Here is a 27,861-nt window from a genome sequence, read left to right on the forward strand (position 1 = left end):
GCAGAGGAGGAGCAGAGGAGGAGGAGGAGAGGAGCAGAGGAGGAGGAGGAGAGGAGCAGAGGTGGAGAGGAGGAGGAGCAGAGGAGGAGGAGAGGAGCAGAGGTGGAGGAGAGGAGCAGAGGTGCAGAGGAGGAGCAGAGGAGGAGCAGAGGAGGAGCAGAGGAGGAGCAGAGGAGGAGGAGAGGAGCAGAGGTGCAGAGGTGGAGCAGAGGAGGAGCAGAGGAGGAGCAGAGGAGGAGGAGAGGAGCAGAGGTGGAGGAGAGGAGCAGAGGTGCAGAGGAGGAGCAGAGGAGGAGCAGAGGAGGAGCAGAGGAGGAGCAGAGGAGGAGGAGAGGAGCAGAGGTGCAGAGGAGAAGCAGAGGAGAGGAGCAGAGGTGGAGCAGAGGAGGAGCAGAGGAGGAGCAGAGGAGGAGGAGAGGAGCAGAGGTGCAGAGGAGGCGGAGGAGAGGAGCAGAGGAGGAGGAGGAGAGGAGCAGAGGTGGAGAGGAGGAGGAGCAGAGGAGGAGGAGAGGAGCAGAGGTGCAGAGGAGGAGCAGAGGAGGAGCAGAGGAGGAGGAGGAGAGGAGCAGAGGAGGAGGAGGAGAGGAGCAGAGGTGGAGAGGAGGAGGAGCAGAGGAGGAGGAGAGGAGCAGAGGTGGAGAGGAGGAGGAGCAGAGGAGGAGGAGAGGAGCAGAGGTGCAGAGGAGGAGCAGAGGAGGAGCAGAGGAGGAGGAGGAGAGGAGCAGAGGAGGAGGAGGAGGAGGAGAGGAGCAGAGGTGGAGAGGAGCAGAGGAAGAGGAGAAGTGCAGAGGAGGAGGATTTATTTTGTATTATTATTTTTTTTTAATCTATTTTATTTTACAAAACAAAAAGAAAATGAATGCAGGAAAAGACACAAATAAATCAAAATGACACTCCACAGAGTGATTGTCCCATTTTGTCCAAAGTCTGTAAAATATATTCAGTAAATTTAAATTTGGTACAAATGTGACTGAACGTGGATAATCCAGTTACATGTCTACCCGGAGACATTTTGAGTTATTCACAGATTCTGAAAGTGTGAATTCAAAGCTTTCCAATGATGTCTCACTCATGTAGATCTGATAATATTTGAGTAAGCTGTGGTCATTTGAATGTATACAACTCTCAAACCCATTCACTGAGAAAACGGCTTCCAAAGTTTCTCACCTGAGTGAGCCCAGAGTCACAGGGGGGCTCATTTGCATCTCATTGAGATAAGCCCTCCCCCCTGTCACACTGACACCACCTCCCCCTACAGCTGTCACTCAAGACTCAAGAGTGTTGTTATTGATGGTAACTGGACTTGAATCAGAATTAGAAGTTACTATATTAAAATGGAAATACTTGGATTACAAAAGGCCCTGAATAGAATCAAAGAATCAGAATAGGGTTCATTGCATTTGTCGATAAACATAATTCACAGGTGATTCAGTGCAACACAAACAACAAAAGATAAGATAAGAGCCTTTAATGTTACAACGCAGTAGATACAGGGGGAAAGGACAGTAACTTATAGGAAGTTTAAAAAACACTCTTAATAGAAGAACTCTTATAAACAGATGCCAGGGCCAGGTATACGAACTGCAACGGGTCCATGGCTTTGAATATATGAGATAATAGATATGATATGTACACCACCAGAGTCCATGTGATTATCTGTTAATGTGATTATCACTATTTTTGTGTCAATCATTTCTTTGTAAAGGCTTTTTCCTGCTGCTGCAGAATGTTCCAGAAGGATCTGTTCACAGTGTCCTGCTGCTGCTGCAGAATGTTCCAGAAGGATCTGTTCACAGTGTCCTGCTGCTGCTGAAGAATGTTCCAGAAGGATCTGTTCACAGTGTCCTGCTGCTGCTGCAGAATGTTCCAGAAGGATCTGTTCACAGTGTCCTGCTGCTGCTGAAGAATGTTCCAGAAGGATCTGTTCACAGTGTCCTGCTGCTGCTGCAGAATGTTCCAGAAGGATCTGTTCACAGTGTCCTGCTGCTGCTGCAGAATGTTCCAGAAGGATCTGTTCACAGTGTCCTGCTGCTGCTGCAGAATGTTCCAGAAGGATCTGTTCACAGTGTCCTGCTGCTGCAGAAGAATGTTCCAGAAGGATCTGTTCACAGTGTCCTGCTGCTGCTGAAGAATGTTCCAGAAGGATCTGTTCACAGTGTCCTGCTGCTGCTGCAGAATGTTCCAGAAGGATCTGTTCACAGTGTCCTGCTGCTGCTGAAGAATGTTCCTGAAGGATCTGTTCACAGTGTCCTGCTGCTGCAGAAGAATGTTCCAGAAGGATCTGTTCACAGTGTCCTGCTGCTGCTGAAGAATGTTCCAGAAGGATCTGTTCACAGTGTCCTGCTGCTGCTGCAGAATGTTCCAGAAGGATCTGTTCACAGTGTCCTGCTGCTGCTGAAGAATGTTCCAGAAGGATCTGTTCACAGTGTCCTGCTGCTGCTGCAGAATGTTCCAGAAGGATCTGTTCACAGTGTCCTGCTGCTGCTGCAGAATGTTCCAGAAGGATCTGTTCACAGTGTCCTGCTGCTGCTGCAGAATGTTCCAGAAGGATCTGTTCACAGTGTCCTGCTGCTGCGGAAGAATGTTCCAGAAGGATCTGTTCACAGTGTCCTGCTGCTGCGGAAGAATGTTCCAGAAGGATCTGTTCACAGTGTCCTGCTGCTGCTGCAGAATGTTCCAGAAGGATCTGTTCACAGTGTCCTGCTGCTGCTGCTGAATGTTCCAGAAGGATCTGTTCACAGTGTCCTGCTGCTGCAGAAGAATGTTCCAGAAGGATCTGTTCACAGTGTCCTGCTGCTGCAGAAGAATGTTCCAGAAGGATCTGTTCACAGTGTCCTGCTGCTGCTGCTGAATGTTCCAGAAGGATCTGTTCACAGTGTCCTGCTGCTGCTGCAGAATGTTCCAGAAGGATCTGTTCACAGTGTCCTGCTGCTGCAGAATGTTCCAGAAGGATCTGTTCACAGTGTCCTGCTGCTGCTGAAGAATGTTCCAGAAGGATCTGTTCACAGTGTCCTGCTGCTGCGGAAGAATGTTCCAGAAGGATCTGTTCACAGTGTCCTGCTGCTGCTGCAGAATGTTCCAGAAGGATCTGTTCACAGTGTCCTGCTGCTGAAGAATGTTCCAGAAGGATCTGTTCACAGTGTCCTGCTGCTGCAGAATGTTCCAGAAGGATCTGTTCACAGTGTCCTGCTGCTGCAGAATGTTCCAGAAGGATCTGTTCACAGTGTCCTGCTGCAGAAGAATGTTCCAGAAGGATCTGTTCACAGTGTCCTGCTGCAGAAGAATGTTCCAGAAGGATCTGTTCACAGTGTCCTGCTGCTGCAGAAGAATGTTCCAGAAGGATCTGTTCACAGTGTCCTGCTGCTGCTGAAGAATGTTCCAGAAGGATTTGTTCACAGTGTCCTGCTGCTGCTGAAGAATGTTCCAGAAGGATCTGTTCACAGTGTCCTGCTGCTGCTGCTGAATGTTCCAGAAGGATCTGTTCACAGTGTCCTGCTGCTGCTGCAGAATGTTCCAGAAGGATCTGTTCACAGTGTCCTGCTGCTGCTGCAGAATGTTCCAGAAGGATCTGTTCACAGTGTCCTGCTGCTGCTGAAGAATGTTCCAGAAGGATTTGTTCACAGTGTCCTGCTGCTGCTGAAGAATGTTCCAGAAGGATCTGTTCACAGTGTCCTGCTGCTGCTGAAGAATGTTCCAGAAGGATCTGTTCACAGTGTCCTGCTGCTGCAGAAAAATGTTCCAGAAGGATTTGTTCACAGTGTCCTGCTGCTGCTGCAGAATGTTCCAGAAGGATCTGTTCACAGTGTCCTGCTGCTGCAGAATGTTCCAGAAGGATCTGTTCACAGTGTCCTGCTGCTGCTGCAGAATGTTCCAGAAGGATCTGTTCACAGTGTCCTGCTGCTGCAGAATGTTCCAGAAGGATCTGTTCACAGTGTCCTGCTGCTGCTGCAGAATGTTCCAGAAGGATCTGTTCACAGTGTCCTGCTGCTGCTGAAGAATGTTCCAGAAGGATCTGTTCACAGTGTCCTGCTGCTGCTGCTGAATGTTCCAGAAGGATCTGTTCACAGTGTCCTGCTGCTGCTGCAGAATGTTCCAGAAGGATCTGTTCACAGTGTCCTGCTGCTGCAGAAGAATGTTCCAGAAGGATCTGTTCACAGTGTCCTGCTGCTGCTGCTGAATGTTCCAGAAGGATCTGTTCACAGTGTCCTGCTGCTGCTGCAGAATGTTCCAGAAGGATCTGTTCACAGTGTCCTGCTGCTGCTGCAGAATGTTCCAGAAGGATCTGTTCACAGTGTCCTGCTGCTGCAGAAGAATGTTCCAGAAGGATCTGTTCACAGTGTCCTGCTGCTGCTGCTGAATGTTCCAGAAGGATCTGTTCACAGTGTCCTGCTGCTGCTGCAGAATGTTCCAGAAGGATCTGTTCACAGTGTCCTGCTGCTGCAGAAGAATGTTCCAGAAGGATCTGTTCACAGTGTCCTGCTGCTGCTGAAGAATGTTCCAGAAGGATCTGTTCACAGTGTCCTGCTGCTGCAGAATAATGTTCCAGAAGGATCTGTTCACAGTGTCCTGCTGCTGCGGAAGAATGTTCCAGAAGGATCTGTTCACAGTGTCCTGCTGCTGCAGAATGTTCCAGAAGGATTTGTTCACAGTGTCCTGCTGCTGCAGAATGTTCCAGAAGGATCTGTTCACAGTGTCCTGCTGCTGCTGAAGAATGTTCCAGAAGGATCTGTTCACAGTGTCCTGCTGCTGCTGCTGAATGTTCCAGAAGGATCTGTTCACAGTGTCCTGCTGCTGCAGAAGAATGTTCCAGAAGGATCTGTTCACAGTGTCCTGCTGCTGCTGAAGAATGTTCCAGAAGGATCTGTTCACAGTGTCCTGCTGCTGCTGAAGAATGTTCCAGAAGGATCTGTTCACAGTGTCCTGCTGCTGCTGAAGAATGTTCCAGAAGGATCTGTTCACAGTGTCCTGCTGCTGCTGCTGAATGTTCCAGAAGGATCTGTTCACAGTGTCCTGCTGCTGCTGCAGAATGTTCCAGAAGGATCTGTTCACAGTGTCCTGCTGCTGCAGAAGAATGTTCCAGAAGGATCTGTTCACAGTGTCCTGCTGCTGCTGAAGAATGTTCCAGAATGATCTGTTCACAGTGTCCTGCTGCTGCTGAAGAATGTTCCAGAAGGATCTGTTCACAGTGTCCTGCTGCTGCTGAAGAATGTTCCAGAAGGATCTGTTCACAGTGTCCTGCTGCTGCGGAAGAATGTTCCAGAAGGATCTGTTCACAGTGTCCTGCTGCTGCTGAAGAATGTTCCAGAAGGATCTGTTCACAGTGTCCTGCTGCTGCGGAAGAATGTTCCAGAAGGATCTGTTCACAGTGTCCTGCTGCTGCGGAAGAATGTTCCAGAAGGATCTGTTCACAGTGTCCTGCTGCTGCAGAATGTTCCAGAAGGATCTGTTCACAGTGTCCTGCTGCTGCAGAATGTTCCAGAAGGATCTGTTCACAGTGTCCTGCTGCAGAAGAATGTTCCAGAAGGATCTGTTCACAGTGTCCTGCTGCTGCAGAAGAATGTTCCAGAAGGATCTGTTCACAGTGTCCTGCTGCTGCAGAAGAATGTTCCAGAAGGATCTGTTCACAGTGTCCTGCTGCTGCAGAAGAATGTTCCAGAAGGATCTGTTCACAGTGTCCTGCTGCTGCTGAAGAATGTTCCAGAAGGATTTGTTCACAGTGTCCTGCTGCTGCTGAAGAATGTTCCAGAAGGATCTGTTCACAGTGTCCTGCTGCTGCTGCTGAATGTTCCAGAAGGATCTGTTCACAGTGTCCTGCTGCTGCTGCAGAATGTTCCAGAAGGATCTGTTCACAGTGTCCTGCTGCTGCTGAAGAATGTTCCAGAAGGATCTGTTCACAGTGTCCTGCTGCTGCGGAAGAATGTTCCAGAAGGATCTGTTCACAGTGTCCTGCTGCTGCAGAATGTTCCAGAAGGATTTGTTCACAGTGTCCTGCTGCTGCTGCAGAATGTTCCAGAAGGATCTGTTCACAGTGTCCTGCTGCTGAAGAATGTTCCAGAAGGATCTGTTCACAGTGTCCTGCTGCTGCTGAAGAATGTTCCAGAAGGATCTGTTCACAGTGTCCTGCTGCTGCAGAATGTTCCAGAAGGATCTGTTCACAGTGTCCTGCTGCTGCAGAATGTTCCAGAAGGATCTGTTCACAGTGTCCTGCTGCAGAAGAATGTTCCAGAAGGATCTGTTCACAGTGTCCTGCTGCTGCAGAAGAATGTTCCAGAAGGATCTGTTCACAGTGTCCTGCTGCTGCTGAAGAATGTTCCAGAAGGATTTGTTCACAGTGTCCTGCTGCTGCTGAAGAATGTTCCAGAAGGATCTGTTCACAGTGTCCTGCTGCTGCTGCTGAATGTTCCAGAAGGATCTGTTCACAGTGTCCTGCTGCTGCTGCAGAATGTTCCAGAAGGATCTGTTCACAGTGTCCTGCTGCTGCAGAAGAATGTTCCAGAAGGATCTGTTCACAGTGTCCTGCTGCTGCTGAAGAATGTTCCAGAAGGATTTGTTCACAGTGTCCTGCTGCTGCTGAAGAATGTTCCAGAAGGATCTGTTCACAGTGTCCTGCTGCTGCTGCTGAATGTTCCAGAAGGATCTGTTCACAGTGTCCTGCTGCTGCTGCAGAATGTTCCAGAAGGATCTGTTCACAGTGTCCTGCTGCTGCAGAAGAATGTTCCAGAAGGATCTGTTCACAGTGTCCTGCTGCTGCTGCAGAATGTTCCAGAAGGATCTGTTCACAGTGTCCTGCTGCTGCTGCAGAATGTTCCAGAAGGATCTGTTCACAGTGTCCTGCTGCTGCTGAAGAATGTTCCAGAAGGATCTGTTCACAGTGTCCTGCTGCTGCGGAATAATGTTCCAGAAGGATCTGTTCACAGTGTCCTGCTGCTGCTGAAGAATGTTCCAGAAGGATTTGTTCACAGTGTCCTGCTGCTGCTGAAGAATGTTCCAGAAGGATCTGTTCACAGTGTCCTGCTGCTGCTGAAGAATGTTCCAGAAGGATCTGTTCACAGTGTCCTGCTGCTGCAGAAGAATGTTCCAGAAGGATTTGTTCACAGTGTCCTGCTGCTGCTGCAGAATGTTCCAGAAGGATCTGTTCACAGTGTTCTGCTGCTGCAGAATGTTCCAGAAGGATCTGTTCACAGTGTCCTGCTGCTGCTGCAGAATGTTCCAGAAGGATCTGTTCACAGTGTCCTGCTGCTGCAGAATGTTCCAGAAGGATCTGTTCACAGTGTCCTGCTGCTGCTGCAGAATGTTCCAGAAGGATCTGTTCACAGTGTCCTGCTGCTGCTGAAGAATGTTCCAGAAGGATCTGTTCACAGTGTCCTGCTGCTGCTGCTGAATGTTCCAGAAGGATCTGTTCACAGTGTCCTGCTGCTGCTGCAGAATGTTCCAGAAGGATCTGTTCACAGTGTCCTGCTGCTGCAGAAGAATGTTCCAGAAGGATCTGTTCACAGTGTCCTGCTGCTGCAGAATGTTCCAGAAGGATCTGTTCACAGTGTCCTGCTGCTGCTGCTGAATGTTCCAGAAGGATCTGTTCACAGTGTCCTGCTGCTGCTGCAGAATGTTCCAGAAGGATCTGTTCACAGTGTCCTGCTGCTGCTGCAGAATGTTCCAGAAGGATCTGTTCACAGTGTCCTGCTGCTGCTGCAGAATGTTCCAGAAGGATCTGTTCACAGTGTCCTGCTGCTGCTGCTGAATGTTCCAGAAGGATCTGTTCACAGTGTCCTGCTGCTGCTGCTGAATGTTCCAGAAGGATCTGTTCACAGTGTCCTGCTGCTGCTGCAGAATGTTCCAGAAGGATCTGTTCACAGTGTCCTGCTGCTGCTGCAGAATGTTCCAGAAGGATCTGTTCACAGTGTCCTGCTGCTGCAGAAGAATGTTCCAGAAGGATCTGTTCACAGTGTCCTGCTGCTGCTGCTGAATGTTCCAGAAGGATCTGTTCACAGTGTCCTGCTGCTGCAGAAGAATGTTCCAGAAGGATCTGTTCACAGTGTCCTGCTGCTGCGGAAGAATGTTCCAGAAGGATCTGTTCACAGTGTCCTGCTGCTGCAGAATGTTCCAGAAGGATTTGTTCACAGTGTCCTGCTGCTGCTGAAGAATGTTCCAGAAGGATCTGTTCACAGTGTCCTGCTGCTGCTGAAGAATGTTCCAGAAGGATCTGTTCACAGTGTCCTGCTGCTGCTGAAGAATGTTCCAGAAGGATCTGTTCACAGTGTCCTGCTGCTGCAGAATGTTCCAGAAGGATCAGTTCACAGTGTCCTGCTGCTGCAGAATGTTCCAGAAGGATCTGTTCACAGTGTCCTGCTGCTGCTGCAGAATGTTCCAGAAGGATCTGTTCACAGTGTCCTGCTGCAGAAGAATGTTCCAGAAGGATCTGTTCACAGTGTCCTGCTGCAGAAGAATGTTCCAGAAGGATCTGTTCACAGTGTCCTGCTGCTGCTGCAGAATGTTCCAGAAGGATCTGTTCACAGTGTCCTGCTGCTGCTGAAGAATGTTCCAGAAGGATCTGTTCACAGTGTCCTGCTGCTGCTGCTGAATGTTCCAGAAGGATCTGTTCACAGTGTCCTGCTGCTGCTGCAGAATGTTCCAGAAGGATCTGTTCACAGTGTCCTGCTGCTGCAGAAGAATGTTCCAGAAGGATCTGTTCACAGTGTCCTGCTGCTGCTGCTGAATGTTCCAGAAGGATCTGTTCACAGTGTCCTGCTGCTGCTGCAGAATGTTCCAGAAGGATCTGTTCACAGTGTCCTGCTGCTGCTGCAGAATGTTCCAGAAGGATCTGTTCACAGTGTCCTGCTGCTGCAGAAGAATGTTCCAGAAGGATCTGTTCACAGTGTCCTGCTGCTGCTGCTGAATGTTCCAGAAGGATCTGTTCACAGTGTCCTGCTGTTGCTGCAGAATGTTCCAGAAGGATCTGTTCACAGTGTCCTGCTGCTGCAGAATGTTCCAGAAGGATCTGTTCACAGTGTCCTGCTGCAGAAGAATGTTCCAGAAGGATCTGTTCACAGTGTCCTGCTGCTGCAGAAGAATGTTCCAGAAGGATCTGTTCACAGTGTCCTGCTGCTGCTGAAGAATGTTCCAGAAGGATCTGTTCACAGTGTCCTGCTGCTGCAGAAGAATGTTCCAGAAGGATCTGTTCACAGTGTCCTGCTGCTGCAGAAGAATGTTCCAGAAGGATCTGTTCACAGTGTCCTGCTGCTGCTGAAGAATGTTCCAGAAGGATCTGTTCACAGTGTCCTGCTGCTGCTGAAGAATGTTCCAGAAGGATCTGTTCACAGTGTCCTGCTGCTGCTGCTGAATGTTCCAGAAGGATCTGTTCACAGTGTCCTGCTGCTGCAGAATGTTCCAGAAGGATCTGTTCACAGTGTCCTGCTGCAGAAGAATGTTCCAGAAGGATCTGTTCACAGTGTCCTGCTGCTGCTGCAGAATGTTCCAGAAGGATCTGTTCACAGTGTCCTGCTGCTGCTGCAGAATGTTCCAGAAGGATCTGTTCACAGTGTCCTGCTGCTGCTGCTGAATGTTCCAGAAGGATCTGTTCACAGTGTCCTGCTGCTGCTGCAGAATGTTCCAGAAGGATCTGTTCACAGTGTCCTGCTGCTGCAGAAGAATGTTCCAGAAGGATCTGTTCACAGTGTCCTGCTGCTGCTGAAGAATGTTCCAGAAGGATCTGTTCACAGTGTCCTGCTGCTGCGGAAGAATGTTCCAGAAGGATCTGTTCACAGTGTCCTGCTGCTGCTGCTGAATGTTCCAGAAGGATCTGTTCACAGTGTCCTGCTGCTGCTGCTGAATGTTCCAGAAGGATCTGTTCACAGTGTCCTGCTGCTGCTGCAGAATGTTCCAGAAGGATCTGTTCACAGTGTCCTGCTGCTGCAGAAGAATGTTCCAGAAGGATCTGTTCACAGTGTCCTGCTGCTGCTGAAGAATGTTCCAGAAGGATCTGTTCACAGTGTCCTGCTGCTGCTGCAGAATGTTCCAGAAGGATCTGTTCACAGTGTCCTGCTGCTGCTGCTGAATGTTCCAGAAGGATCTGTTCACAGTGTCCTGCTGCTGCTGCAGAATGTTCCAGAAGGATCTGTTCACAGTGTCCTGCTGCTGCTGAAGAATGTTCCAGAAGGATCTGTTCACAGTGTCCTGCTGCTGCTGCAGAATGTTCCAGAAGGATCTGTTCACAGTGTCCTGCTGCTGCTGAAGAATGTTCCAGAAGGATCTTTGAGTCCAGTGGAACAAATGCCAAAGATGATTCGTCGAGCTCCATTGAGTCCAATACTTGGGAGCAATAAGAGATGGTGATGTCCACTTCCCTGTGAGCAGAGGACACTTTGACCTGTGATGTTTACAGAACAGAGACGTTCAGATCAAGACGTCCAATAAATAAAACTAAAATGACGGCAAAACAAATGAGTCTCATCTAGTCCAGAGTCTGTCAAAAAGCACATTTTAAAATGAAGTCTTTGTAAATTATAATTCCGGTCTCGTCTTTGATTGTGGCTGTTTGAGTCGTCAGTGTTTTTCGATCCTGCTCTGGGCAGGTGCTCGACAGGTGTTCTTTTACCGTGTCCATGGCAGGAGCTTTGAGGCTCTTTCCACATCCATGTTTAATACAGTAGAATGTCCATTAATGCATTATATAATGTAGGTATTATTACCCATGAATGTTTCCATTTATAAGCCTTAATAACATTTTCAGTCGGTCATTAACGTTTAATGTCTTAGTTATAATAACTCCTTATCTGTAAATACTTATAAAAGCCAAATGATCACATTAACGTATCAAAGCTTTTCATTTGGTTTTCTTTGACATTCTAGTAAAACCTTTTATACCGTTTGTAATCCAGCTCTTCTCTCTCACATGTGTTTGTCATGAGCCTCCAGCACGAGGCATGAGGTGAAGCCTCTGCAGGTGAAGCCTCTGCAGGTGAAGCCTCTGCAGGTGAAGCCTCTACAGGTGAAGCCTCTGCAGGTGAAGCCTCTGCAGGTGAAGCCTCTACAGGTGAAGCCTCTGCAGGTGAAGCCTCTGCAGGTGAAGCCTCTACAGGTGAAGCCTCTGCAGGTGAAGCCTCTGCAGGTGAAGCCTCTACAGGTGAAGCCTCTACAGGTGAAGCCTCTGCAGGTGAAGCCTCTGCAGGTGAAGCCTCTGCAGGTGAAGCCTCTGCAGGTGTGATAATTCAGTGTTTTCAGTGTTTTGAGAAACGGTATGTGGTTTATATTAATATATTTATAAATGTTTAGTTCAATCTTCCTGCGTTGCACCAATGAAATTTCCCCATGTGGGACAATAAAGGAATATCTTATCTTATCTTATCTTAAAACTTGGCCGATAAAAAGAGTTCTGGCGCCCTCTTGTGGGTTTATTGAGCGGTCTTCAGGCTGTCAATAATGTTTCATGACATGAGCCATCTTCGTCTCTCTGACCGCAGCAGAATAACCTGCAGATGCTTTGGAGGCTCCAGCCTCCAGCGGCCGAGTTCAGCCTCTTTACACCAGCGGTGACGCTGTGACGGCAGCAAAAGAGCCACCTGGAACCGGCCCCTGGAACCAGCCCCTGGAACCGGCCCCTGGAACCGGCCCCTGGAAAATGCTCCTGTGAAAGCCAAGTCCAGGGGCAAAATATGTGTCTAAACCAGACATATCCATGTAGTGTATTTTCCACACTATAATGTGCACTTAAAGCCTTTAATTTCCTTAAAAACCATCAGTGCACTTTATAATCCTTAATCGCTTAATATGTGGATTATTTGGACATGAAAATGGCGAGAAGCCAAATTCAGATTTGGCGAAAAAAAAAAATTCTCTGGGCCATTTTTTGTCTTGCGTTAAAAAATGGCGCGACAGCGCCACCAACAAAAGCCAAAATGCATTGCGCCTATGGGAGATGCCCCTATGTCAACTTTGTCGTAGAGCTACGAAATTCGGGAAACGCATTCCTCTTGTGAAGACAAAAAATATATATTATTGTGGCCACGCCCCCAGACTAACCCTATGGCCGCCATCTTCCTTTGAAAATGAAAACAGTAACACTCTGGACAAGTGGGGCATCTACGGGCGGCGCAGCCGCAAAGTATGACAACACATTTTGAAATATTGCAAATCTCTAAAAATTGCTCCCATTTGAGCAAAACAAGTCAGATTAGGACCAAATTTGAATCAGTTGTTAAACTTACAAGTTTGGACCAGTTTATGGTGAAAAAATTAAAATGGCCATGATAGCGCCCCCTACAGAGTGACCTTTAATTTAACATGGACAGACAAAAATAAATTTTGTCCCAATCAAAAAAGCCAAACAAACCAATGTCCTATTTTTTACGGCGATGACAGAAACCTCCCATGTTATCCCTGTAGGAAAATAGCAAAATCTCTAAAATTACCACATTTTTACGCTTTGACAAACTCTTCCCAGGGCGTTTACCCGACCAACCTAAAATTTGGTGATGCCCAAGTTCTTCAGAACTTGGGCATCACCAAATGAGGATGAGGAGCAGACGAGGAGCAGACGAGGAGCAGACGAGGAGCAGACGAGGAGCAGATGAGGAGCAGACGAGGAGCAGATGAGGAGCAGACGAGGAGCAGACGAGAAGCAGACGAGGAGCAGACGAGGAGCAGACGAGAAGCAGACGAGGAGCAGACGAGGAGCAGACGAGGAGCAGACGAGGAGCAGACGAGGAGCAGACGAGGAGCAGACGAGGAGCAGACGAGAAGCAGACGAGGAGCAGACGAGGAGCAGACGAGGAGCAGATGAGGAGCAGACGAGGAGCAGACGAGGAGCAGACGAGGAGCAGACGAGGAGCAGATGAGGAGCAGACGAGGAGCAGACGAGGAGCAGACGAGGAGCAGACGAGGAGCAGACGAGGAGCAGACGAGAAGCAGACGAGGAGCAGACGAGGAGCAGACGAGGAGCAGACGAGGAGCAGACGAGGAGCAGACGAGAAGCAGACGAGGAGCAGACGAGGAGCAGACGAGGAGCAGACGAGGAGCAGATGAGGAGCAGACGAGGAGCAGACGAGAAGCAGACGAGGAGCAGACGAGGAGCAGATGAGGAGCAGACGAGGAGCAGATGAGGAGCAGACGAGGAGCAGACGAGAAGCAGACGAGGAGCAGACGAGGAGCAGACGAGGAGCAGACGAGGAGCAGATGAGGAGCAGACGAGGAGCAGACGAGAAGCAGACGAGGAGCAGACGAGGAGCAGACGAGGAGCAGATGAGGAGCAGACGAGGAGCAGACGAGGAGCAGACGAGGATTTTGGACATGTCTCCTGAGCCAGAATTCTGCAACTGCTGCGCGATCACCTGTTTTTACTTTTACAAGAGTTTGAGCTGCTTCACGTGCAACAAGAGGATCAGGAGCATGTGCAACAAGAGGATCAGGAGCGTGTGCAACAAGAGGAGGATCAGGAGCATGTGCCACAAGAGGATCAGGAGCATGTGCAACAAGAGGATCAGGAGCATGTGCAACAAGAGGATCAGGAGCGTGTGCAACAAGAGGAGGATCAGGAGCATGTGCCACAAGAGGATCAGGAGCATGTGCAACAAGAGGATCAGGAGCGTGTGCAACAAGAGGAGGATCAGGAGCATGTGCCACAAGAGGATCAGGAGCATGTGCAACAAGAGGATCAGGAGCATGTGCAACAAGAGGATCAGGAGCGTGTGCAACAAGAGGATCAGGAGAATGTGCAACAAGAGGATCAGGAGCATGTGCAACAAGAGGATCAGGAGCATGTGCAACAAGAGGAGGATCAGGAGCATGTGCAACAAGAGGATCAGGAGCATGTGCAACAAGAGGATCAGGAGCGTGTGCAACAAGAGGATCAGGAGCATGTGCAACAAGAGGAGGATCAGGAGCATGTGCAACAACAGGATCAGGAGCATGTGCAACAAGAGGATCAGGAGCATGTGCAACAAGAGGATCAGGAGCGTGTGCAACAAGAGGATCAGGAGCATGTGCAACAAGAGGAGGATCAGGAGCGTGTGCAACAAGAGGATCAGGAGCATGTGCAACAAGAGGAGGATCAGGAGCATGTGCCACAAGAGGAGGATCAGGAGCATGTGCAACAAGAGGAGGATCAGGAGCATGTGCAACAAGAGGAGGATCAGGAGCGTGTGCAACAAGAGGATCAGGAGCGTGTGCAACAAGAGGATCAGGAGCATGTGCAACAAGAGGAGGATCAGGAGCATGTGCAACAAGAGGAGGATCAGGAGCGTGTGCAACAAGAGGATCAGGAGCGTGTGCAACAAGAGGATAAGGAGCGTGTGCAACAAGAGGAGGATCAGGAGCGTGTGCAACAAGAGGATCAGGAGCATGTGCAACAAGAGGATCAGGAGCGTGTGCAACAAGAGGATAAGGAGCATGTGCAACAAGAGGAGGATCAGGAGCGTGTGCAACAAGAGGATAAGGAGCGTGTGCAACAAGAGGATCAGGAGCATGTGCAACAAGAGGATCAGGAGCATGTGCAACAAGAGGATCAGGAGCGTGTGCAACAAGAGGATAAGGAGCGTGTGCAACAAGAGGAGGATCAGGAGCATGTGCAACAAGAGGATCAGGAGCGTGTGCAACAAGAGGATAAGGAGCGTGTGCAACAAGAGGAGGATCAGGAGCATGTGCAACAAGAGGATCAGGAGCATGTGCAACAAGAGGATCAGCTGTCGGAGATTGAAAATGAGGTATATTTGAGGGAACATCTGACACACTGATGTGATGAGCTTCAGAAGAAGAACTGTGACACGTGGAACTGGACCTTATGTTCCTCACATTCAGATCTTTTGGAATAGAACACTTCATGTACAAACGCGTCTTTTCAGAACATTTCGCCTTCTGAGCTGAATCGAATGGAAGCCCAAGCCCCGCCCACCTCGCACATAACCTGGCACCGGTCCTGAAAATAAAAGCTACATTATTCCAGTCCGTGGTGCAAAAAAGGTTGGGGGCCCCTGAGTTAGACTCCTCTCCAAACGAGCTGTAAAACAGCTGCAGTTCATCCAGAACTCTGCTGCTCGGGTCCTGACTAGAACCAGGAAGTACCATCACATTAGTCCTGTTCTCAGGGACCGGCCTCCTGCTGGTGCCAGAGTCAGGACTAAACATGGACCGGCCTCCTGCTGGTGCCAGAGTCAGGACTAAACATGGACCGGCCTCCTGCTGGTGCCAGAGTCAGGACTAAACATGGACCGGCCTCCTGCTGGTGCCAGAGTCAGGACTAAACATGGACCGGCCTCCTGCTGGTGCCAGAGTCAGGACTAAACATGGACCGGCCTCCTGCTGGTGCCAGAGTCAGGACTAAACATGGACCGGCCTCCTGCTGGTGCCAGAGTCAGGACTAAACATGGACCGGCCTCCTGCTGGTGCCAGAGTCAGGACTAAACATGGACCGGCCTCCTGCTGGTGCCAGAGTCAGGACTAAACATGGACCGGCCTCCTGCTGGTGCCAGAGTCAGGACTAAACATGGACCGGCCTCCTGCTGGTGCCAGAGTCAGGACTAAACATGGACCGGCCTCCTGCTGGTGCCAGAGTCAGGACTAAACATGGAGCGGCCTCCTGCTGGTGCCAGAGTCAGGACTAAACATGGACCGGCCTCCTGCTGGTGCCAGAGTCAGAACTAAACATGGACCGGCCTCCTGCTGGTGCCAGAGTCAGGACTAAACATGGACCGGCCTCCTGCTGGTGCCAGAGTCAGGACTAAACATGGAGCGGCCTCCTGCTGGTGCCAGAGTCAGGACTAAACATGGACCGGCCTCCTGCTGGTGCCAGAGTCAGAACTAAACATGGACCGGCCTCCTGCTGGTGCCAGAGTCAGGACTAAACATGGAGCGGCCTCCTGCTGGTGCCAGAGTCAGGACTAAACATGGAGCGGCCTCCTGCTGGTGCCAGAGTCAGGACTAAACATGGACCGGTTTGTAAAGATAGTAAAGAACACGTTCAAAGATCAATAACAGTACAAAAAAATATGCAGAATATGTCAATGTCCTTTAAATAAACTATATTTCATTGCAGCCACAGAGGAGATTGTGGCTGTTGAATTTGTAAATGAGACAAAGCAGCGTCACGAGGACGTTCAGCCTCCTGCACGTTACACTCACGTTAGACATTCATGTTTCAAAATAAAGACTCATTTTAAAAGCCCAAAGGCACAACAACAGATGAAAAAAGACTTGCAGACAGTGTGATATACTAATTAAGATACAATAAGAAATGGGAAATTCTAGTGTTGCAACAGAGATTAGGCTCAAGCAAATGTAATCGATGTAATGGAGACAGAAAAAATAAATACAATTAAAAGCAAATATTGTGTTGCAGTGCTCTTTTTACATTTGCACAAATAAAGAATCTGTTGTTCTTCTGCTTGTGCAGAAACAAGTGCTGCCAAACACCTCACATTAGTATCAAAGTTGTTTAAGTGAAGTGATTAAGAGTGCTACGACTTTAGATTGAAATGTTGCATCATCATTTCCAATTCTGTGCATCTCTACTTTATGTGACGTGAGTAATGCTCCGCCCACTCATGACAGGATGAAGCTCCGCCCACTCATGACAGGATGAAGCTCCGCCCACTCATGACAGGATGAAGCTCCGCCCACTCATGACAGGTCTAGTCTTTTATACCATCCACTTATAATAAACAATACTTTTATAGCGACAAGTTTTATTTTGATATCCTGTTGTAATGCGCCCTCATGTGGCCGCTGCCCTGTACTACACTGAATTTTCACAGTTACATTTTGATTTATTGGCTGCTAGCTTAGCCAAACTAGCACAGTTGGAACAGTAAAGTGATGGCTGAAGATGATCCCCCCATCCCGCTGTGCACCAGACTGAAATGACAGGTGAGAGGTGTGGCGCTTACCCGACTGCCGTCCTGTGACCTGATTGGCCGCTGTGAGGGCTGTTGCCATGGCGATGAGGTGAGTCTCGTCGCGGTAGCACAGGTGAACGAGATGTGGTCCTGACTGGAACCTTATCATGAAAACAACATAGTCTGCATACAGGAACCAACACACCACGTGTGGTGGATGAAGACAGAGACAGGAGTGATGCTGGTGAACGTCCTCTCTTTTGTCTCATGCTGAAATATCATCTGTAATAATGTCATTTCACTCAGGACTCGATATGATCCATTACACCCACGTGTCCTTACATCTCACAAACTAACTATAAAACTCTTTGTTTGAAAGAAAGAGAAAGCGTCTCTGTCCTGATCTGTGGGACAGCAAAAGTGCTGGTTGCCAATATAAGTTAGTATTAAGTTAAATAGCTGCATGTTTTATAATACAATGTTCTATCAACAGCAGTTTGATCCCAGAATGAATGCAACAAAGTCATTTTCAACACAAAATAACACTACTTTCTTTATGTTAAGATTTCTAATCATCGTTCTACACTTTTAGTATTGATCATAGTTTAAATGAAGCTCTAGTTTTGAAGTTTTATTGTTGATTTGTATCTGATTTTATATATTTTTGAAAACTCAAGTCAATGTAACACATGTGTTTACTGGTACCACTGCTGCATGTCCTACATGTAGGACATGTCCTACATGTAGGACATGTCCTACATGTAGTACATGTACTACATGTAGGACATGTACTACATGTAGTACTACATGTAGGACATGTACTACATGTAGTACTACATGTAGGACATGTACTACATGTAGTACTACATGTAGGACATGTAGTACTACATGTAGTACATGTCCTACATGTAGTACATGTCCTACATGTAGTACTACATGTAGGACATGTAGGACATGTAGTACATGTAGTACATGTACTACATGTACTACATGTCCCACATGTACTACATGTGGGACATGTACTACATGTAGTACTACATGTAGGACATGTCCTACATGTAGTACTACATGTAGGACATGTAGGACATGTAGTACATGTAGTACATGTACTACATGTAGGACATGTGGGACATGTAGTACATGTCCTACATGTACTACATGTCCCACATGTACTACATGTGGGACATGTACTACATGTAGTACTACATGTAGGACATGTAGGACATGTAGTACTACATGTACTACATGTAGGACATGTGGGACATGTAGTACATGTCCTACATGTAGTACTACATGTAGTACATGTCCCACATGTAGTACATGTGGGACATGTACTACATGTGGGACATGTGGGACATGTAGTACATGTCCTACATGTACTACATGTCCCACATGTACTACATGTGGGACATGTACTACATGTAGTACTACATGTAGGACATGTAGGACATGTAGTACATGTCCTACATTTAGGACATGTACTACATGTAGGACATGTAGTACATGTCCTACATTTAGGACATGTACTACATGTAGTACATGTCCTACTACATGTAGGACATGTCCTACATGTAGTACTACATGTAGGACATGTCCCACATGTAGTACATGTAGGACATGTCCCACATGTCCTACATGTACTACATGTCCCACATGTACTACATGTAGTACATGTCCTAAATGTAGGACATGTACTACATGTCCTACATGTCCTACATGTAGTACTACATGTAGGACATGTCCCACATGTACTACATGTAGTACATGTGGGACATGTAGTACCTGTTACGTCTTGTGGAAGATCAAACTTTATTTATAAAGCACTTTTCATACAAAAATCCATGCAAGTGGCAATTTCTGTCAGCGAATGTCTCCACTCACATGTGTAAATATATTTACACATTTTAAGCAGTGGCACATATTTTGGGGCAGCAGTGGGTTAGTGATCTCCCACCAACTGGACGGTCGCCAGTTCAAAACCTCCATTACTCCTTTACTGTACATTACTGTACATTACTGTTACTGTACATTACTGTACATTACTGTTACTGTACATTACTGTACATTACTGTTACTGTACATTACTGTACATTACTGTTACTGTACATTACTGTTACTGTACATTACTGCATTTTTGGTGAGTTTACACATGACCTCACACATGCATGTGTTTGGACGGTGAGAGGAACATGGAGAACATGGAGAACATGGAGAACATGGAGAACATGCAGACTCCACCCAGAGGGATCATGTGACGTTGCTCTGGCTCAGGAGCCATGATCGTATTGGGAGGAGAGAGCCACTTGGCACCAAGAGCACTTAAGTTGTGTTTCCAGTTATTGCTCTTCGATGACATCACAACATTCTATGGGAATATTATATTTAATACAGAGGCAGCTGAAAGAAATGTTGGTAAAATGTGGATTTTTGTTCTGAGAGAAAAGATCAAGTTCAACATTTGTTAATTTTCCTTTTGAATATTTCATGGCTCCTCCCATTCTAGAATCTTAATAATTAAATGTAAATTGTACCTATATAGTTTTAGTTTTAACACAGCTTTAAACTTGTTTAATAAAAACATTTGATGATATAACGGATAAACCTCAAAGGGTCAAAAATAAGAACAATCCATTGTTTTGTTCAGACATAATTCCTTCTGACAAAAACAAAAGTATGTGCTCAGAGGAATCAAACCAGCCACCCTCTGGTTGGTCTCTGAACGTAACACTCACTTCTTCCATCATTGATTTTCATTTTGGTCAATAGGAAGATATTGGTCAAGCAACTGAAAATGTGCACGTATATGAACTTTATATGAAGATTCTGAGTATTTAGCGCCTGGAGTGAACGTGAGCCTTGTGCAGGTCTTACCCGGGGCGACGGGCGGTCTGGGGGCCCCATGTGAGGGGCCTGGGGTTCAGAGCGTGCAGGGGCGTGTGCTGATGATGGAAATGGAGGATGATGCAGGAGGTTGGAGCCAGAGTCCTGATTGGTGAATGAGTGTGAGCGGAACAAGGCGGGGGGCGTGGCCTTGATCACATGAGAGGACAGGTGAGGGCGGACCTTCACAGATAGAGAAACACAGGGGGCGGAGTCAGTCTGCATGCAGGTAAACAAGCGACAGAGGCGAGGGGAGCGGGACGAGGCCTCCCACATGCAGCCCACACATTTCATTCAGTTATTGAAGTATTAAAAGTGCAGTGGAAGTAAGCCTCGTGCATATCTGAGGATCAGATCGTGGCTAACAAACAAAAGAACTAACTGAAGACTTTGAAGACTCATTTCACACATTTGTAATATGTATATGCAGATTGAGAATGACATTATGTCTGGCCACGTGTGAGTGTAATTATTCAAACGTGTCGGTTAAACACGGCGTACAGAAAGTCTGCTGCGTACTATGGTAGTAAAAATGTTTGGTGTAAATTAATGGCACTATCGGTGCACAAACAGTATTTCCAGAATGTAATCCCATTATAACTGTGTTAAATCTTATTTTAAAACATACTTGTAGGACGTGTGTTCAGTGATAACTGGATGATAACCTCTTCCTGACTGAAACAGAAGTTTGATTCCACATCATCAGAACATTGTTCCACTGACTCTTTAGCCTCGGCTGCTGGTTCTGCAGGATTACTCAGGACCACATCAGCCTCGTCCGGAGCGCTCACTCATCCTTCATTAACTCATTCCTTTCTCGAATGGACTGGGCAGATTACTGAGACGGGGCCCCACATGGGGCTGCAGAGCTGCCATGGATCATCAGGGTCCATCTCACACCAGTAAATCATTGTTAATTGCACGTCTTGGTCCTTGCTAATGTATGTATGATCATAACAGTATCTTGCCTATATCAGAACGGCTGAAAAAGCAGCAGTTTTAAATTGTTCCTATGTCCAACAGAACACACCGTCTTCAGAGCGGAACCTTCTGTCTTGTGCTACATAATAAATCCAGTCACAGTCTGCAGTGTCCGCGGCACGTTGAAGAATAATTAATAATATGATCCAAACTTCGCCATAATCATCATGGTCAAGGTAAGAACGTAATCTCACAGTAAATGTGGTCAAAGTCCAACATGGGTCTGTGTGAAGTGGTCAGAATGTGTGTGATGTGGCAGGCAAAACTGAAATATGATACATGATACAATCTCCACCATAGTCGTGCTTCTCCGACAGGTGAAGGTGCAGTAAACACGCCTGTCAGAAGCACGTGTGGTGCGGAGCTGGCAACACCAGTGAAACTGAACCACCCGGTCACATGACCTCTGGTGGCTTTAAGGTACAACTGAACAGTACGACATACAAGTCTATTTTTAAATAAGATTTAAATTCTGGAAAAATAACTGTTTGGGAACTGGTATCGAAAAGCAGGTATCGTTAAAGTACTGATATCGAAAAGCAGGTATCGTTAAAGTACTGGTATCGAAAAGCAGGTATCGTTAAAGTACTGATATCGAAAAGCAGGTATCGTTAAAGTACTGGTATCGAAAAGCAGGTATCGTTAAAGTACTGGTATCGAAAAGCAGGTATCGTTAAAGTACTGGTATCGAAAAGCAGGTATCGTTAAAGTACTGGTATCGAAAAGCAGGTATCGTTAAAGTACTGGTATCGAAAAACAGGTATCGTTAAAGTACTGGTATCGAAAAGCAGGTATCGTTAAAGTACTGGTATCGAAAAGCAGGTATCGTTAAAGTACCGGTATCGAAAAGCAGGTATCGTTAAAGTACCGGTATCGAAAAGCAGGTATCGTTAAAGTACCGGTATCGAAAAGCAGGTATCGTTAAAGTACCGGTATCGAAAAGCAGGTATCGTTAAAGTACCGGTATCGAAAAGCAGGTATCGTTAAAGTACCGGTATCGAAAAGCAGGTATCGTTAAAGTACCGGTATCGAAAAGCAGGTATCGTTAAAGTACCGGTATCGAAAAGCAGGTATCTTTAAAGTACCGGTATCGAAAAGCAGGTATCGTTAAAGTACTGGTATCGAAAAGCAGGTATCGTTAAAGTACTGGTATCGAAAAGCAGGTATCGTTAAAGTACTGGTATCGAAAAGCAGGTATCGTTAAAGTACTGGAATGGAAAACATCGAACAGTCCCAGCCTTATCTGAATATTTTGCTGGATTAAAATCAAAAGCAAAAACCTCTTTCTAAACAAACGACATTAAAACATATTTTTGCCATAAATGACTGTAAAGCACTAACTATGAATTCATCTCGTATGGTGTTGTCAGCACGACAGGGTTACTCACTCTCCTACACTCACAGTCACTCCTGCTCATTCAGACTGTAACTGTGGCAATCCAAAAGGACAAAAGAGAAGACAGCTGCATCACTCCGTCACACAAAAATATCATAATCACACGTTATGTGTGAGGAAAGGCCACCTGTCAATCAAAGGATTATTGGAACAAATCATACAATAAGATCATTGTTCTAACATCAGAGGAATGTGCAGCCAGCTTCTTCTTCCTGTTCTCATCATCCAGGACAAGGCTTGAGAAAAGAACAAGTGTCATTTAAAGGAGTTATACAACATATGAAACATCAAGGGTTGAGGATCTTTAGTGTACGAGGCCTTTGGTTTGTAAAATATACCAAAATAATACTTATGTGGTCCATCCACTGCCAAATACAAAATAGTTCTCAATTAACTTAAGTTAAGCAAAAGTTAAATATTCTTTACATTGCAAAGGGTCAAACATAGTCCAAAAATGAATGGTTTGAAAAGTTTGTATGTGAGTCTTTTATAAAATAAATAATGGATGTTTGACATTTCAACTTAACATTTGCAGGCCTCACACAGAAGCAGACATTGTTCCAGTTTTACATTTAAACTAACGACTCGTCCCTCAAAAGCGAGTGACCAAAGTGACCAAAGGTTTAATGTCTTAGTCCAGCTCTCACTGACCAAAGTGACCAAAGGTTTAATGTCTTAGTCCAGCTCTCACTGACCAAAGTGACCAAAGGTTTAATGTCTTAGTCCAGCTCTCACTGACCAAAGTGACCAAAGGTTTAATGTCTTAGTCCAGCTCTCACTGACCAAAGTGACCAAAGGTTTAATGTCTTAGTCCAGCTCTCACTGACCAAAGTGACCAAAGGTTTAATGTCTTAGTCCAGCTCTCACTGACCAAAGTGACCAAAGGTTTAATGTCTTAGTCCAGCTCTCACTGACCAAAGGTTTAATGTCTTAGTCCAGCTCTCACTGACCAAAGTGACCAAAGGTTTAATGTCTTAGTCCAGCTCTCACTGACCAAAGTGACCAAAGGTTTAATGTCTTAGTCCAGCTCTCACTGACCAAAGTGACCAAAGGTTTAATGTCTTAGTCCAGCTCTCACTGACCAAAGTGACCAAAGGTTTAATGTCTTAGTCCAGCTCTCACTGACCAAAGTGACCAAAGGTTTAATGTCTTAGTCCAGCTCTCACTGACCAAAGTGACCAAAGGTTTAATGTCTTAGTCCAGCTCTCACTGACCAAAGTGACCAAAGGTTTAATGTCTTAGTCCAGCTCTCACTGACCAAAGTGACCAAAGGTTTAATGTCTTAGTCCAGCTCTCACTGACCAACCAGTGAGAGTTTGAATCAAAACGTGTTAAAACAACTGAAAAAACCTGTAATCATGATTAAATGTGTTGCGTACTAATTTTAATGTCTATAAACCTAATATAATACATTCTAATTTAAAATGTTGTTCACATTTTCTTATATTTTAAATAATTAAATGTGAATAAATTAAAACCTTATACCATATCCATGAGTCGTTAGGCAGACAATTTCATGTTGAATCTATGTGGCCACTTTTTCATGTACCGTATTTTCCGGACTATAAGCTGCACCTTTTTCCATAGTTTTGGCCGGGGTGCGACTTATACTTATACTTATATTTATACTTATACTACGGAGCGACTTATATGTGATATTCTTTGTTATTTTCACACTTGCCACCACATTTCATACTCCAGTGCCACTTATATATGTTTTTTTTCTTCTCTATTATGCATTTTTGGGCTGGTGCGACTTAAACCCTGTTTTATATCGTTTTTTTCTGTAAAACTACCAAAATATCATTTACCTAGAGGGACATTTATATACACTTTATATACACCAAATTATTTCTATGTATGTAATTGTTTTTATTTATGATTATTATGCCTTTTGGTTACATTTTGCACCATAATGCCAGATCAGATTCATAGTTTGTGAGTTTTGTTCACAGACAATACTCTTGGGTACCACAGGTCTTTTTGCCCCTGGGCCCCTAAAAGTCCTGAAGGGGCCCTTACACCTTTTGATGCTCAACCCTTATTACCACAGCATTCCAGGGCACGTCGTCCTAAAACGTACATGTCAGACGGCAAAGAAGTAGCATTAAAAAGACATGAAGATGTTCACGATGTCGTCTTGCTGTAAACACACACATTGACCTTGACCACATGGTCCGGGATGCTGACCTGTGGTTCCCCCGGCCGGTGCTGGGCCTGGCTGTCCGATGGAGCGTTCCCGTTGGCGTGGGTGGACTCGGAGCGTGTGGGGGGCACAGGGGGCTGCGAGGGTTTGGTCTGCGCCGACTGTGGAGAACCCTGGACGTTCTTACGGTACCGATCGTCTGCCTGTGAACAGCACATGTGAAGAGACAGTTTAGCAAGGATGTGTACTTTTACTGTACAACATGAAAGCAGTTAAAGCAGTTAAGCAGGGAATAAGCCCTTTATTAGAATTGGCAGCCCTGATCAAATCTGTGGTGATATAGGGACTTTGTGTTGTAGTTTTGAAGACTCTGGGTCCAAAGACAAAATGAATATGTCATAGTTGTTAAATGGTGAATTCTACATTGCAGGAATAAACCAGGACCAGAAATGATCATAAACGCATGACAATTATTTAAAGATAAGGCAATAATTCAAAAGAAAGAGTGGAGGCAGCACTATATCAGCGTTCTCAGTGAGGAGATTGCAGGGCTAAACAGGACGAACTACAGCAAAGTATGAAGATTTTGATATTTTTGGAGTGGTTTTACAAGGAACACATTTCTTAAAAGAGGAAGAGAAATAATAAGTTATTCCTGTTGGATTCTTTACGTTTTTATATAACTTTTTTGTGTTTTAATATTCCCAGGAAATTAAAGACAAAATATAAACATTTTAACAAGATTTCTTTACTTAAATGTATCCGGTCTGCCAATAAAAATGAAGGACACTGAACCAGTTCCTTTCAAAGGTGCTGTACCTGATTTTAACCGTCTTAAAATGAGAAAAACAGAACTCGTACATGTAACTGTTATTGGCAGGTTGACTTAGAGCGGTGTTCCGTCACAGTGAAGCTAACAACAGCTAGCATGCTAACTGTGCACTTCCTGTTTTGCAGAAAATATGACATTACAAGAACAAAATCAGGTACAGCCCCTTTAAGTTAATTACAAATTATTACTATTCAAAAGACACAATTAGACCATTTAGTGAAGCATCCACAGCACCACAATCTAATGCCACAAGGCCCATTCCTTTAGAGGGTTAAAGCTTAAACTCAGAAAGACCCAAAACTTATAATGTATTATTTCAGCAGCCATAGCAGCACCTCCATGCACAGAACCCAGTGAATCACACAAGCAGAGGTCAGTAAGTCCAGCACCTCCAGGACAGGGACACGGTCCAGGCTCGGGTCCAGGCTCGGGTCCAGGCTCGGGTCCAGGCCTGGGTCCAGGCTCGGGTCCAGGCTCGGGTCCAGGCTCGGGTCCAGGCCTGGGTCCAGGCTCGGGTCCAGGCTCGGGTCCAGGCCTGGGTCCAGGCTCGGGTCCAGGCTCGGGTCCAGGCTCGGGTCCAGGCCTGGGTCCAGGCTCGGGTCCAGTCTCGGGTCCACACTGGGCAGGGTCAGATTAGGGAGACGATCCAAAGTAGGATTCTGGAGGTAGACGTCAGGACTCTGGTCACTGACCTGAGCCTTGGACTTTATATGGTGGAGCCTTAGCCTCTGGTCTCTGGTCTATATCTGACACTCATCTTGGACATGGACTTTAGGGCTGCAGTCTCTGATATTGACCATGATCTTCTTGTGTTGGACTTCAGAACTCTGGTCTCTGTTTTGGACTTTGGAATTGTCATGGATTGCCTGTGGATTCTGGTCTCTGGTTTGGATCTTGGACTTCACATGGTGGATCTTAAAACTCTGGTCTCTGGTTTGGACTTTGGACTTGTTATGCTTAATCTCAGGATTCTGGTCTCTGGCCAGGACCTTAGACTTCGCATGGTACATCTCTGGATTCTGGTCTCTGGTTTGGACTTTGGACTTGTTACGGTTAACCTCAGGGCTCTTGTCTGTTCTCTGGACTCTGGACTTGCTCTTGCAGACCTCTGAGTGGTGTTCTTTAAAGCTGTTGTTGTCTTGGAATTTCTGGTTGGTTTGGAGGTTGAAGTTTTCTTGGAGGTTCTGGTGGGTTTCAACACTGTGGTTGTCTTTGAGGATCTGCTGGGTTTGGAGATTGAGGTTTTCTTGGGGGTGGTGGTTAGTCTGCAGGGCCAACAGGTAGGCTTGCTCCCTCTGAAGCTGCCTATGGAGCTCCTGGGCCTGCCTCTGCTCCTCCAGCTCCTTCCACTTGTACTCCTGAAGAACATAATTTTATCATAACTCTACATTTGCTTCCTTCAAAGTGAATATTCAACTTAATTTTCACTTTTTAGCTGGGCGAGCCGAGCACAGCGAGATTGCTCATTGTAGGCGTGTGACGATGTTTGTAGCTAGCCTCCTCACACCACCAGCCTCGCCTGCTCCATTGGCCCTTTGTGCCTACTGTCTTGCCTTTCGGGTCAGTGCCGTCTTCTGTTCAGATTCTCTTTGCCTTCAGGGTATTTTGACCTTGACGGGTCCTTGTGTCCACCTTTGGAACTGTTGAATTTGCCTCTGAACTGGACTGAGAACAATATTAAGAATAATATTAAATCCATAATTCTAATTCAAAAAAAAAATTCCGGGTTAAACCCCAGTGGCGTTGTTGCATCCGGAACAGATGCCCAAACCACCTCTGCCTCCTCTGCGGTAGATGCAATGGTGGTATTGAGAACCTCCTCCTTCCACCATCCGGCGACATCCTCAGTCAACAGGTCCCCACCCGCACAGTAAATGGTGTTGGTGAAGAACTGCTGCCCCCTCCTAAGGCGTTGGGCGGTTTGCCAGAGTTTCTTTTAGACTGACCAATATTCCTCCTCCATGGCCGTCCTGAACTCCTCACTGTCTCGAGTTTTGGCCTTTTGCTACAGCACCAGTGGTACCGTTTGGCCTGCCGATAACTGTCAACTGCCTCCGGAGTCCAACAAGCCAAAGAAGCCTAATAGGACTCCTTCTTCAGCCTGATGGCATCCCTTATTTCTGGCGTCCACCACTGGGGTTTGGGGATTGCCGCTGCAACAAGCACCAGAGACAAACTAGGAGCAATCGAGGCTGAGAAGTTCTTCAGGAGGTGTGAGTTGAAGACCCTGCAAACAGAGGGCTTCAAGATGCGTTTGAGCCTGCCGAGTCTGTCCGTCTTTCACCTCTGCCATGAATCAAACTCAAAACCAGGTGATGATTGGTTGACAGCTCTACCCCTCTCTTTACCTGAGTGTCCAAGACACGCAACACTGTCAGCCATTAGCACTGCTTAACTCTGTTTTAAGACCTGCCTCCCACCCATTCACTAACATTCACTAACATTTTTGGGAATTAACATCAGCTTAAGACCATTGGTGAGAGTAGTAACGTAGGTTGAGCGGTAAATTGAAAGATTTGCTTTTTCACTCAGCTCCTTCTTCCCCACAATGATCCGATACAGCGACCACATCACTGTAGATGCTGCACCATTCCGCCTGTCAATCTCACGCTCCATCTTTCCCTCACTTTTCAACACGACCGTGAGATATTTGAACTCCTCCACTTGTGGCAAAGAGTTCCCACTCACCTGGAGAGGGCAAGCCACCTATTCCCGGTCGAGACGTAAGTCATTTAACCAAAACTATAGACAATGTACTGAGATAAAAGGTTCCACAATCAGCTATTTATGGGTTTCAGAACCATGA

At 46.6% G+C, this 27,861-nt stretch overlaps 1 protein-coding gene across 10 annotated transcripts in view; it reads right to left on the reverse strand.

Moving 5' to 3' along the window:
* Positions 1-27,861, reverse strand: part of map4k4 (mitogen-activated protein kinase kinase kinase kinase 4) — a 158,439-nt gene that overhangs the window by 42,131 nt on the left and 88,447 nt on the right. For 6 of the 10 annotated variants that reach the window (XM_072444196.1, XM_072444200.1, XM_072444199.1 and 3 more), the window contains 3 exons: positions 24,268-24,426; positions 19,692-19,883; positions 16,872-16,981 (listed from right to left, as the gene is read on the reverse strand). In XM_072444196.1, coding sequence (XP_072300297.1) covers positions 16,872-16,981; positions 19,692-19,883; positions 24,268-24,426 — 461 coding nt within the window. Of the gene's footprint in view, positions 1-16,871; positions 16,982-19,691; positions 19,884-24,267; positions 24,427-25,779; positions 26,414-27,861 lie in introns of those variants that run through there. The other 4 variants (XM_072444204.1, XM_072444201.1, XM_072444197.1 and 1 more) reach the window with 3 other exon arrangements.

This window comes from Eucyclogobius newberryi, unplaced genomic scaffold (assembly GCF_026437365.1).
Source record: "Eucyclogobius newberryi isolate DKJ021-1_F unplaced genomic scaffold, fEucNew1.0.hap1 SCAF_14, whole genome shotgun sequence".
Classification (NCBI taxonomy): Eukaryota; Metazoa; Chordata; class Actinopteri; order Gobiiformes; family Gobiidae; genus Eucyclogobius; species Eucyclogobius newberryi.